This window comes from Petromyzon marinus, chromosome 55 (assembly GCF_048934315.1).
Source record: "Petromyzon marinus isolate PM22_M1 ecotype Great Lakes invasive population chromosome 55, UKy_Petmar_22M1.pri1.0, whole genome shotgun sequence".
Lineage (NCBI taxonomy): Eukaryota > Metazoa > Chordata > Hyperoartia > Petromyzontiformes > Petromyzontidae > Petromyzon > Petromyzon marinus.
Genome location: NC_133721.1, coordinates 5,495,502 through 5,509,007, shown reverse-complemented (window position 1 = coordinate 5,509,007; position 13,506 = coordinate 5,495,502). Strand labels below are relative to the sequence as shown.

Below are 13,506 nucleotides of genomic sequence, written 5' to 3'. Positions count from 1 at the left end.
GTGTACACTCTCCTCACCTCACCCTGTCCTACAAGGTGAGTGTACACTCACCTCACCCTGTCCTACAAGGTGAGTGTACACTCACCTCACCCTGTCCTACAAGGTGAGTGTACACTCACCTCACCCTGTCCTACAAGGTGAGTGTACACTCACCTCACCTCACCCTACATGGTGAGTGTGCACAGCTACCTCACCTCACCCTGTCCTACAAGGTGAGTGTACACTCACCTCACCTCACCCTACATGGTGAGTGTACACTCTCCTCACCTCACCCTGTCCTACAAGGTGAGTGTACACTCACCTCACCCTGTCCTACAAGGTGAGTGTGCACAGCTACCTCACCCTGTCCTACAAGGTGAGTGTACACTCTCCTCACCCTGTCCTACAAGGTGAGTGTACACTCACCTCACCCTGTCCTACAACGTGAGTGTACACTCTCCTCACCCTGTCCTACAAGGTGAGTGTGCACAGCTACCTCACCCTGTCCTACAAGGTGAGTGTACACTCACCTCACCTCACCCTACAAGGTGAGTGTACACTCTCCTCACCCTGTCCTACAAGGTGAGTGTACACTCTCCATACCTCACCCTACAAGGTGAGTGTGCACTCTCCTCACCTCACCCTGTCCTACAAGGTGAGTGTACACTCTCCTCACCCTGTCCTACAAGGTGAGTGTGCACAGCTACCTCACCCTGTCCTACAAGGTGAGTGTACACTCACCTCACCCTGTCCTACAAGGTGAGTGTACACTCTCCTCACCTCACCCTGTCCTACAAGGTGAGTGTACACTCACCTCACCCTGTCCTACAAGGTGAGTGTACACTCACCTCACCCTGTCCTACAAGGTGAGTGTACACTCACCTCACCCTGTCCTACAAGGTGAGTGTGCACAGCTACCTCACCCTGTCCTACAAGGTGAGTGTACACTCTCCTCACCTCACCCTACAGGTGAGTGTACACTCTCCTCACCTCACCCTACATGGTGAGTGTGCACTCTCCTGACCCTGTACTACAAGGTGAGTGTACACTCTCCTCACCTCACCCTACAAGGTGAGTGTACACTCTCCTCACCTCACCCTACAAGGTGAGTGTACACTCTCCTGACCCTGTACTACAAGGTGAGTGTACACTCTCCTCATCTCACCCTACATGGTGAGTGTGCACTCACCTCACCTCACCCTACAAGGTGAGTGTACACTCTCCTCACCTCACCTCACCCTACATGGTGAGCGTACACTCACCTCACCTCACACTACGTGGTGAGTGTGCACTCACCTCACCTCACCTCACCCTACATGGTGAGCGTACACTCACCTCACCTCACACTACGTGGTGAGTGTGCACTCACCTCACCTCACCCTACAAGGTGAGTGTGCACTTTCCTCACCTCACCCTGTCCTACAAGGTGAGTGTGCACTCTGCTCACCTCACCCTACAATGTGAGCGTACACTCTCCTCACCTCACCCTGTCCTACAAGGTGAGTGTACACTCACCTCACCCTGTCCTACAAGGTGAGTGTGCACTCTCCTCACCCTGTCCTACAAGGTGAGTGTGCACTCTCCTCACCCTGTCCTACAAGGTGAGTGTACACAGCTACCTCACCCTGTCCTACAAGGTGAGTGTGCACTCTGCTCACCTCACCCTACAAGGTGAGTGTGCACAGCTACCTCACCTCACCCTGTCCTACAAGGTGAGTGTACACTCTCCTCACCCTGTCCTACAAGGTGAGTGTGCACAGCTACCTCACCCTACATGGTGAGTGTACACTCACCTCACCCTGTCCTACAAGGTGAGTGTACACTCTCCTCACCCTGTCCTACAAGGTGAGTTTACACTCACCTCACCCTGTCCTACAAGGTGAGTGTACACTCACCTCACCCTGTCCTACAAGGTGAGTGTACACTCACCTCACCCTGTCCTACAAGGTGAGTGTACACTCACCTCACCCTGTCCTACAAGGTGAGTGTACACTCACCTCACCCTGTCCTACAAGGTGAGTGTACACTCACCTCACCCTGTCCTACAAGGTGAGTGTACACTCACCTCACCCTGTCCTACAAGGTGAGTGTACACTCACCTCACCCTGTCCTACAAGGTGAGTGTACACTCACCTCACCCTGTCCTACAAGGTGAGTGTGCACAGCTACCTCACCCTGTCCTACAAGGTGAGTGTACACTCTCCTCACCCTGTCCTACAAGGTGAGTGTACACTAACCTCACCCTGTCCTACAAGGTGAGTGTACACTCACCTCACCCTGTCCTACAAGGTGAGTGTGCACAGCTACCTCACCCTGTCCTACAAGGTGAGTGTACACTCTCCTCACCCTGTCCTACAAGGTGAGTGTATACTCACCTTACCCTGTCCTACAAGGTGAGCGTACACTCTCCTCACCTCACCCTACAAGGTGAGTGTACACTCTCCTCACCTCACCCTGTCATACAAGGTGAGTATGCACTCTCCTCACCTCACCCTACATGGTGAGCGTACACTCTCCTCACCTCACCCTACATGGTGAGTGTGCACTCTCCTTACCTCACCCTACATGGTGAGCGTACACTCTCCTCACCCCGTGAGCAGCTTCGGGAGGTCTCCATTCTGCGGTGGATAATAACACTGTGTAAATTTTTTTTTTAGATGTTTCCTAGGGAGTAAGTGTTATTTCCTAATTGTTTATGCCTCCAAAGTGCATTAAACGGCTATTATTCCCAAAAAACTTTGCTTTTGTAACCAGAACAATGATATTTCGAAATTTACCTATTTTCAATGAGAAAACGGGCAAATTTGTGTATTTTCATTCACATATAGTCAGAAAAAAACAACATGAATCAAAATTACATATATTTATACTAAAGTAATACAAAAATGACTACAAAAGATTTAGAAGTGACCAGTTTTTCGAGATTTACGAATATACTGTAAATCACTTTCACGAATCAGCCCCAAATGTAGTCTCCCATCATGTTCTCGTTATACTGTCCTTGGTAGCGGCGTTCAAAGTCCAGTATATCCTGGTGGAAGCGCTCGCCTTGCTCCTCCGAGTTCGCTCCCAAATTCTCCTTGAATTTATCAAGATGAGTATCAAGGATATGGAATGTGAAGGACATCCTACAGCCCATTGTGTTGTAGTTCTTCACCAGAGTCTCAACCAGCTCCACATAGTTTTCGACCTTGTGATTGCCCAGGAAGCCACGAACCACTGCGACAAAGCTGTTCCAAGCCGCTTTCTCCTTACTAGTAAGCTTATTGGGGAATTCATTGCACTCCAAGATCTTCTTTATCTGTGGTCCAATGAAAACACCGGCTTTGACCTTTGCCTCAGACAACTTAGGGAAGAAGTCTTGAAGGTAGTTGAAGGCTACCGACTCCTTATTTACAGCTCTGACAAATTGTTTCGTAAGGCCCAATTTGAAGTGCAGTGGTGGCATCAGCACCTTCTGGGGGTCCGCCAGTGGCTCCCACTTGACGTTGTTCCTCCCCACAGAGAACTCGGTCCGCTGTGACCAGTCCCGCCTGTGGTAGTGCGCCTTGGTGTCTAACTCTTTTGAAGTGATTTTTGTATTACTTTAATATGATACATGTTAATTTTGATCCATATGTTGTTTTTTTCTGACTGTATGTGAACGAAAAGAAACACATTCGCCCGTTTTCTCATTGAAAATAGGTACATTTCTAAATATCACTGTCCTGGTCACAAAAGCGTTTGTTGGGAATAATAGCCATTTTCTATACTTTTTAGGCATTAGCAATTACAAAATTACACTTACTACACAGGAACAAAAATTGTGTTACATAGTGCAATCAGAGCCAACTGCAATGATGATTCTGATGAAAGCTCAAGACGATGATAGGTCAAGATGCTGTTGATCATAGTTCAAGATGATGACAGGAAAAGATGATGATGAATGTGACAGGTCAAGGCAATACGATGTGTTTATATTACAAGTTTAAATTATTATTGTGTTTCTGATATACAAAGCTAAGCATGTACACTGTATTTCTGCAGACATTTCCGTATGAACGCCAGGCAAACCGGTTCACACCGGGATTAATCGTGTTTCTTTGTGCGGTTACCGGTAATGCAGCAGCAACAACAAAACCGGTTTTGAACAACTCGATTGGAGACACGCACGGTCAGTTAACAAACAGGCGGCGTCGCGATCCATGAGCAAGACCAGAGCAGGCAACTTCTTAGTGCCATGGCAAGGGGAATGTTGATGACACGCCAACCACCATCAGTAGAAGGAACAAATTCCAAAAAAACTTGCCACTTTGCCACTCTCGAAAGGTTGCAGAGAGCTGATTGCAGTCCCAAAGAACTCACAAACACCACCTTGTTGCGAAATACCCAACGCAGAGGACCCCCAGGGGTTTGATCTTCCGCGAAGCGCGTTGGTCCACCCCAAGCCGCGTTCGCACCACACAAACCATGTCAGGTGCGGATACCTGACGCACAAATGGACCATTTGACAACTCTCCAAGTCATGTGCACGTGTGGTCATCCAGAACATATTTACGCAATGCCCTGATCCACGAATAAGAAGGAGACATCACAGCGATGATGCACTCCGCTGCTCCCTGACGCGGTGATCTGGGCTTGACCACCTCAATGTGAAATTGTAGTCGTTGGCTCTGCAGCTCCATCAGCCGCAGCCACACGGAAGAAGAAGAAGGAGTCTCGTGGGCTTGGTGAGCCGCTTATTGTCGAGGGCTCCTTGTTACTCATTACGCCACTCGCTCCACTCGCTTCCCTCGCTCGCTCGCTCACCCGCACTTGCTTTGCAGGCGGGGAAGGAGGGCAACAGTCCCCGTGGTGCCAGGGCCCCCGAGACCTTGGAGCCGAACATCAAACGCCGAGTGGGGCTGGCGGGCAAACTCCGATCTAAATCCCTTCTAATAGGGTGGCTGCTGGGCGCGGATAGTGCATGCGTGCGTGGGTGTGTGTGTGTGCGTGTGTGTGTGTGTGCGTGGGTGTGGGTGCGTGTGTGTGGGTGTGTGTGGGTGTGATGCTACAGCTTCCCACGTTGGAGAATGAGGAGGCTTACCGCTGCCTTCGCTCAGAGGTTCGGAGAACCGTGAGGCGCTGCAAGGATGGGTGGTAGTCGCAGGTTGCTGAGGAGATGGAGTCTGCCTCAGTGGCCCGCAATCACAAATCTCTATTTAACTCCATCAAAAAAGTAACCTGCAGTGCCACACCTATTACCATCATTAGGGGAAGGAACGGGGATCCAATCTCCGTCCCCCAGGAACAGGTTTGCAGATTTGCTGAGCATTTCTGTGAGGTCCTGGGGGAAGGGACATCCCTCGGTCTAGATAACAACATGGGACAAAGTTGGGATGACCCTGACGAGGCTGCGCTACCTCAAATATTGAAAGAAGTCACCCCCTGTGAGTGGCTGGCTGAGGTGCCATCTGTTGAGGAAGTACTAAAGGCGATCTAGAGTCTGAAACCAGGAAAGGCACCGGGCAGAGATGATCTCCCAAGCGAAATGCTGAGGGAAGGTGGCGTTTGTGCACAGACTGCCATACATGACATCATCAGAACAGTCTTGACCACTTAACGGGTTCCACAGGACTGGACGGATGCTCTGGTGGTCCCCCTCTTTAAGAAGGGGGACCGCAAAGACTGTAACAACTACAGGGGCATCTCACTCCTAAGTGTGCCGGGAAAGGTCCTGTCAATGATTATTCAACATCGCCTTGCTAAGCACGCTGAGGAGAGACTTGCGGAGCCCCTGTGCGGTTTCAGGAAAGGGCGGTCCTGCACGGATGCCATATTTTCTGTCCGTCTCCTACAGCAGAGGTGTCAGCAATTCCAACAAGACCTACATCTCTGCTTTATTGACTTGGTCAAGGCCTATGATACCATCAGTAGGCCTGGGCTCTGGGTTGTTCTTCGTGCATTCGGAGTCCTTGACCCTCTGCTCACGATCATTAAGGACCTTCATGATGGTGAGCGGGCTTGGGTAAAACTACGTGGCTGGGAGTTGGAGCCATTCGCTGAACACTTTGGGGTGCGACAGGGATGTCCTTTGGCTCCCACATTATTTAACATCTATTTTGACCACGTAATTCAGGAGGCCTTCAATAGCTGTACCGGAGGCTGATCGATGCCCGTGTGCGGTCAAGGAATGGCTCCCTATTGCGCAACCATGTTATGGATGCCGATGATTTGGTAATCGCCTCTCACTCAGAGGAGGAGTTGGAGGCACTGCTGCTAAGCCTAGAGCTTGCCACTAAGAGGTGGGGCCTTACCATCAGCCCCACCAAAACTAAGCACTTGCCAGGGTATTTTGTACCATCGAACACTCCACCCCCACGACTCCCAATTGGTCATGGGGCAGTTGTGGAGAGAGTGGCGAGTTTCCCATATCTGGGCAGTGAGTGTGCTTATGACCGGCTCCAGTTTAACAGCAGAGGTCTTACTCCGAATCAGTCGAGTGGCATTATCTTTTCATTGGTTGCATAACGCTGTGTGGAAGCTACCTGGTCTGTTGCTCCGCACGAAGCTTCAGGTCTTCTCAGCCACTGTCATTCCCTCCCTTCTCTACGCTGGCCTGCCTACGATCCATCCTGGGTTTAACCAGTCTGGATTGTGTGAGGAGCTCACAAATCCTTGAAAGATCTGGACAAAGTCCCATCGGTGAGCCCCTCCAGCAGGCAAGGCTGCGTTGGCTGGGCCATGTAGCCCGCACGCCTAGTCACCGCATGCCAAAACAGCTTTTGTTCGGCCGGATCGAGGGGGCTAAACGGGCACGGCACGGGCTACAGAAGACATGGAGTGATGTGGTACAGGAGGATGTGGAGCTGAGTGGACTTGCCGATGACTGGTACCAGCGTTGTCAAGATCGGCCTCTGTGGAGGAGGCTCGTGAAGGACGCTGCTACTGGGCAGTTGGAGGCAGTCGCCCGCCAACAACAACGGAGGGCGGAGGAGCGACGCGGTAGGGGGCACAGGTGGTGCATCAGCCAGTCATCTCAGTCATCTCAGTCAGTCGAACTGTGGCACCTGGGTCTGCCCCGTGACCTCCTGCCAGCGGGCGTTCAACACTTCACGTGGCCTCGGTGCACATGGCCTGGCACAAGCGTCGTGGTGACATCACGCCACTTCGTAGCGAATGGCGGTTGTTGTGTGTGTGCTGCTGAGCGGTGGTGTAGCGGTTAGCGCACTGCGCTACTTACCTAGCGACCAGAGCTCGATTCCCACTCAGGGCCAAAATCAGCGACGATTTTCTGAACCGGTCCTGGGCCTCCCTTAGGTCGACTCAGCCTCAAATGAGTACCTGTTGCACTGTGTGAACATCCCCTCTGGGGAGACAAAGGCGGTCGGGCGTGGTGCTGGCCACCCACCCCCTCGTGTACCGTGCCGGCCTTCAGAGGTGTTCGCTAACAGCACTTGCCCCAACAGTCTGTTAAAGCTATACGGGGGATCTTTGTGTGTGGGTGGTGACGCGATCCAGGGGTGGTGTGTCTATCGCTCGTTGCACAAAGCCTCGTGATTCCCGCCCAGCGGGCCGCCCTGGATAATGCTGCGGGTGTATTAGCTAAACAATTATACATCTATAAACACATTTTTTTACCAGGAAAGGCCCACTGAGCTACATAGCTCTTTTTCAGAAGCGACCTCGCCACAAAATGATAGCTCAACGAAGTGGCTCATCACGTGGGAATTTATAGCAGCCAAATACTCTAAACTAGCGGTCGACAACCTGCGGCTTTGGAGCCGCACGCCGCTCTTTAAGTACTGCATTGCGGCTCTTGAAATTCGAAAAAATGTCTCTTGTTATTTTGATTGCCAACCCCTGACCATTTGAGTCCAGTTTACCATGGAAGTCCAGTCCACCATGGAAGTCCACTTGATCATGGAAGTCCAGTTTACCATGGAAGTCCAGTCCACCATGGAAGTCCACTTTATCATGGAAGTCCAGTTTACCATGGGAGTCCAGTTTACCATGGGAAACCAGTTTACCATGGGAAACCAGTTTACCAAAGGAGTCCAGTTAAAAATGAGAATCCAGTTCACCATGGAAGTTCAGTTTACCATGGGCATGAGTCGACAAGCTGCTTTTCCGGATCAGCACGCGGCTCTTTAAGGAGCTGCCGCTTCGTGGTGGTTATTTATTGAGGACCACTGGCGTCTCGCATTCACCCGCGACGCATTGCAGCGGCCCTTGAAAATATTGAGGTTTGTTTTCGAATTCGAAAAAAAAGAATAGCTCTTCATTTCTCATTTTGGTTGCCCGACGTTTGGCGTTCGCAGGCTGATGATTGCCAGTGATGTTAATCGAGGAAGAGTTCACCACACGTGCGCCGCTGGTATCGCGTTATCTGTCCGACTTTCGAAAGCCGTCCAAGCCAAGGCAATTGCGGGGGGAGTGCGCCTTTTCCCGTTTTTTTTTAACTTTTCCCTTTTTACGCAATTGAAGAATGTGCAAATTTTTTGCCGGTTTGGAATCTCAAAATCAGCCTTTGATCTCAGAGCTGCAGCCCTCAGCCGTGACAGTATTTGGGTCAAGCCCGCGAGGCGGTGGTTAAATATTTAATCTCATTCATATGTATGCGAGCGCACTATACGCAGTATATCCCGTGTGAAGATAAATTTCATGCATTTATACACGGACGAAAGTGGCTCTGTTCGCCATTTGGCGTTCTCTCGTCTGACACTTGTGAGACCAGGCTCTAAAGAAGTCTGTCTCTTGTGTAGACCAAATCAGTTTCAAAGACAATGCATCATATATTATTATCAAAGAATGCTTTGTTTGCATGTTCACCACAAGTATTTGTGGGCGGGGTGCGGGGAGCCGTGGTGCAAAGTGAGGTGGCGGGGACGCACGACCTGGCGACCAGAGTTCACTTTGGCCTCACGGACGCCAGAGGTGACTATCTGAACCGGTGCTGGGCCTAACCTAGGTCTACTCAGCCTTAAATGAGTACCCGGTGAAGTGTGGGTGTAAACATCAGCCACCGAGGGAGACAAAGGCGGCCGTGCATGCCGCTGACTGCACACCTCCCCTCTTGTGCCGTGCCGGCCTTCGTAGGTGCTCGCACGCCAGCGCTCGCCCCGACAGTCTGTTGAGGCTACACGATGGGGGGGTGTGGGAAATATTTGTCTTTGGTGCGACAGGAGATGAACGCCCCCTCGTTTCGCGTCGAGAAGATGACGGACGGGAGGATGCTGCTGCATTATTACTCTGATCGCAAGGGACTGAGCCAGATCGTGCCAGGTACGGCCGCCGCCTGGACAAGTTTCGCTCTTGTGCACCCAATACAGTTAATGAAACGTCTTGTACTCATATTGTAAATGTTGTGGCTTGGCTCTCCAACACACCGGTGTGCTGTACTAGTGACGAATTGGCACGTTCTGTTTACGTGACAACCCTCACTAGTTGGCTGCGTCGGGAGGTGGCCGGTTTAACGTCGCTTTTATATTTATGCGACATAACCCAAAAGCAACCTGCTTTATGGATAATGTTCACATGTGCGTGCTTTTGGGTGGGGAGTGAGGGAGTCTGTGCTTTGGGTCTTACAAGAGATCGTTTAAGTCGGTGGTTCTTTCCTGGTTAAATTTCGATTTAAAGCTTTCGTGACTGCAATGATTCATCTTCTTTGGTTCTTTCGGTAAAGTCACGTAGAATGAGAATAAAATAATAAATTGATAAAATAAAATAACACAATAATATTCTCACAAAGAGAATATTATAATATTCTCACAAAGAGAATATTATTGTGTTATTTTATTTTATCAATTTATTATTTTATTCTCATTCTACGTGACTTTACCGAAAGAACCAAAGAAGATCTTTCCTGGTTCTCAATCGTTCATAAATGTAGAATGTTCATGGGTTTGGTTAGACAGAGTAAGTTGTAACTTGCCCGTGCTTCATTTGCGTTTTCGATGGTATAACTTCTCACAAGAATCTGGCCGTGTCTCCCACCCCCCAGAAAGGGCATCACGCACCCCCAGGGGGTGCGTGCACCCCAGGTAAAGAGCCACTAGTTGAAGAGATGATTTCGTAAGCAAGGAAACAGGGGTCGCACCGATGCTGCAGGTGTTAACGTGTCAGAGTGAGAATCTTCATGCGTGCTGGAAGAAGCCGATGAGCTATGAAGCATTTTTTTCACAGATGTCCAGTAGGTGCGGGTCAGAACGATACAACAACAAATACAACAACACGATAGGAGTGCAAGGTGTAGGAAAGGTAAAACAAAATAACAAAAATAGATACAAATAAAAGTCAACTATTTTTTTATCTTTACCAGGCAAAGCTCACTGAGGTATTAACTTTTTTTTTCAGAAGCGACCTGGCCACAAATGATAGCTCAATGAAGTAGCTTGTCACGTTAACTTCCTCGCCTGGTATACAGGTCGTGGGTTTTCTCCGGCTCCTCTGGGTTGTCCCTCCTTAGAATCAACATCATGGCGTTTAGAGCATTTGGCTGCTGTACATTTCCACATTGTAAGCCACTTCGTTGAGCTATCATTTGTGATAGCCAGATCACTTCTGAATTTGTTTTAGCTACATAGCTCAGTGGGGCCTGGCCATGTCTCGCACCTGGTAAAGGAAAAAAAGTTTGATTGCAAAAAAACGATTGGGGTACTAAGTATTGGAAAAGGTAAGCAAACCATTAAAAATAGATAAGTAAAAATCAACAAAGTATAGAGGTTGAAATTGCATAAGTGCACCAATTCTCAAGCTTGGTAAGATGGAAAAAAACCAGTTTAGTTTTATTTGTATTTTAAGCGATTTCTTTACCTTTCCTATACTCTGCACTCCTGTCGTGTTTCTGTATTGTTTGTTGTTGTAACGTTCTGACCCCGTGGCCCTGCTGGACCATCGATGAACAAAGAGCTTCAGAGTGCTCGCCGCGTTGCATTGGCTTCCGGTTGCTGAACAAATTCATTAGAAGGTCGCGCCCGTCACACACAAAGTGCTTGCCGCAAATGAACCACAATACCTTGCTACTGATCTCGTCAAGGAACATAAACCATCATCACGCGAACTCCGGTCATCCTCGCAGCTGCGGCTTTGGCTGGCCATCGAACAAAGACGGTCACCGCATCGCGCGCTTTCAGACGCGCTTCTGCGGCCGTCTGGAACGCTTCTTCTTACAATATTAGGAAGCCACTGGAGCTATGCACTTTTAAATCATCAAGATTGACAAACTCATTTCTGTAGAACTGCTTTTTGTGTTTAGTTTGTTGTCCTTCCCCCGCACCTCCGATTAGCATGGTCGGCTACGTACGGCGCGAAAGAAATTCAACACATATACGTACATCGCCCATCGGATTTCCTCCAGCACAAGCGAATATTCTGATTCCGATTGATTCTGAACCTCTCCTCGCCGTCCGACGGCAGGCATCATCGGGGCGGTGGCGAGGGACTTCTTCTCGAGCGACATCACCATGGAGGTGGTGACGCACAGCGAGGAGGACGAGCGCACGGGCAAGAAGGAGCACGTGGTCTTCCTCGTCACCCAGAGTGCGTGGAGCACAGCCACGGTCGCTGCGGCGGCGGCAGCGGCGGCCGAGCGACAGAGCGTCGCAGAGGGCGGCCGCGGCGCGGCGAGTCCCGGCGTGCCAGCCACAACGCCACGGGGCAGTAGGAGGGAGGAGGTGCGTACCTCTACCCCCCCCCCGCACCCCTCCACCCTCCACTCCCCCACCTTCCACTCCATCCCCCCACTCCACCCCCCCATCCCCCACTTTCCACTCCATCCCCTCCACGCCCCCCCACTCCCCTACCCTCTACTCCCCCCCACTCCACCCCCACTTTCGACTCCACCCCTGGCCAACTGCACCCCCGAGTTACGCACGCTGCACCATCTCACACGGGGTTCGATAGCCCCCATTGAATAATATTCATAATTCTTTACATATATTTTTTACCATGGAAAATTCGTGCGGCTGTTGGGATGTGTAAACAAAACTAAACTATACGCGTGTATATATTTTTTCTCATGCAAAGGGATTACAGATATTTGTGAACGTGCCGTAGCACCTACAGCCTGTTGACCCTGGTATCAGATCAGAATCTTTTTGTTGTCCTGGAGAAATCCGATGAGCTATGAAGCTCTTTTTTACGCAAATGTCCAGTCGGGGCACGGGGTCAGAAAGTTAAACGACAAACAATATATAAAAACGATATAGCAGTGCAAAGTTTAAGGGTAAGCAAATCACTACAAATAAATACAATAGACATACGATTAGCCACGCTAATGACAGGGACGACGCCTGTAGATAATTCATAATCGCGGATAATCCAAAAATATAAGCATTTTCCGCAGGTCTCGATGTTTACGTTTCTCTGCCGTCACAGTTTCGTGAATTAAAAATCACAAAATAAATTATCGGATAAATCACTCGAAATTAAGCACAGCTGATGATTTTGATTGCTTACTCTTTCGACTTAGTACACACACTAACGATAACACTTTCCTGCTCTGGCGCAGAAGACTCGGCTCACTCAGTGGACAGCAGAGCCACGCCAATCAACATCAACCAAACTCCGCCCACTGCTGTATAGATATGCAACTACTGTACTGTAGAGCGATCACAGGGATTTCGGATTAACCGGAGCAACATATTTTTTCAGTTTAAGCACGTGACTTGCAATAAACATTTCTAAGAATAACAATGTATAACTGATTTTCGATTATAAATTTTGAGCTCAAGAGAAACTCCATGAGTTAGTAATTTACGTCAAAATCTCAGCTGCGCGGTTAATCCGCAAATCGGATAAACCGCACGTGGATAATTATCGATGAGTCTAGTGTACGTAAAATAGATAAACGTATGTACGTTCAAATCACGTAAGGTACGCCGATTCCCAAGCTTGTGCAAGTCAGGAAAACCACAGCAAGAACAGCGCCACGTGACATCCTGATCACCCCGCTTGAACCGTGAGCCAAACAACTAAAAACGATCCCCTGCTGCACAAATGAGCGTTGCCACCATTGGCTCTCATCTCAAGTTCACAGCCCTGCGGGGGGCAGCAGTGGAAATTGCGCATTGCCTTGGCGGGGCGAGGGCTTATCTGTAGGACATCCTACTGTTGGCTTTGTAATACATTAGTCCCTCGGTTAACAGTGGCATCGGTTTCGACTAATGTTAAAATGTTGACTCACGGTACCTTGTTTACATGATAAGCACGCGGGTGGCAATTTTGGCCAATTCGAGCGCTTGTAAGTGAGGTTGAGCGCATGCCATCAGCCAATCAGCGATGCCCATTTATGAGCGTTTATTTTCGTGGAAAACAGCTCTCTTGCAGGCTCGATGATTTTTTTACTTCACTTTCAACTTGTAAGTGAATTAACAGTGATTACAATGTCCCCTGCAGTGAATTTTCAAAAGTTAAAGAGGTGTGGGAAAGTAATTAGCTTCAAAGCAAAGCAGGACATTATTGATGAGCATGAAAAAGGGGTCAAAACCAGTGCACTTATGAGTGAGTCTGGCTTATATATCACTAAATTCGATTAACGGTTATTTCAGTTCACGGTAGTTGTCGTGG

At 49.4% G+C, this 13,506-nt stretch overlaps 1 protein-coding gene across 3 annotated transcripts in view; it reads left to right on the top strand.

Moving 5' to 3' along the window:
• Positions 1–13,506, top strand: part of LOC116954509 (guanylate cyclase soluble subunit beta-2-like) — a 41,513-nt gene that overhangs the window by 15,919 nt on the left and 12,088 nt on the right. For all 3 annotated transcript variants that reach the window (XM_076052265.1, XM_032975060.2, XM_076052266.1), the window contains 2 exons: positions 9,123–9,222; positions 11,356–11,612. In XM_076052265.1, coding sequence (XP_075908380.1) covers positions 9,123–9,222; positions 11,356–11,612 — 357 coding nt within the window. The remainder of the gene's footprint in view (positions 1–9,122; positions 9,223–11,355; positions 11,613–13,506) is intronic.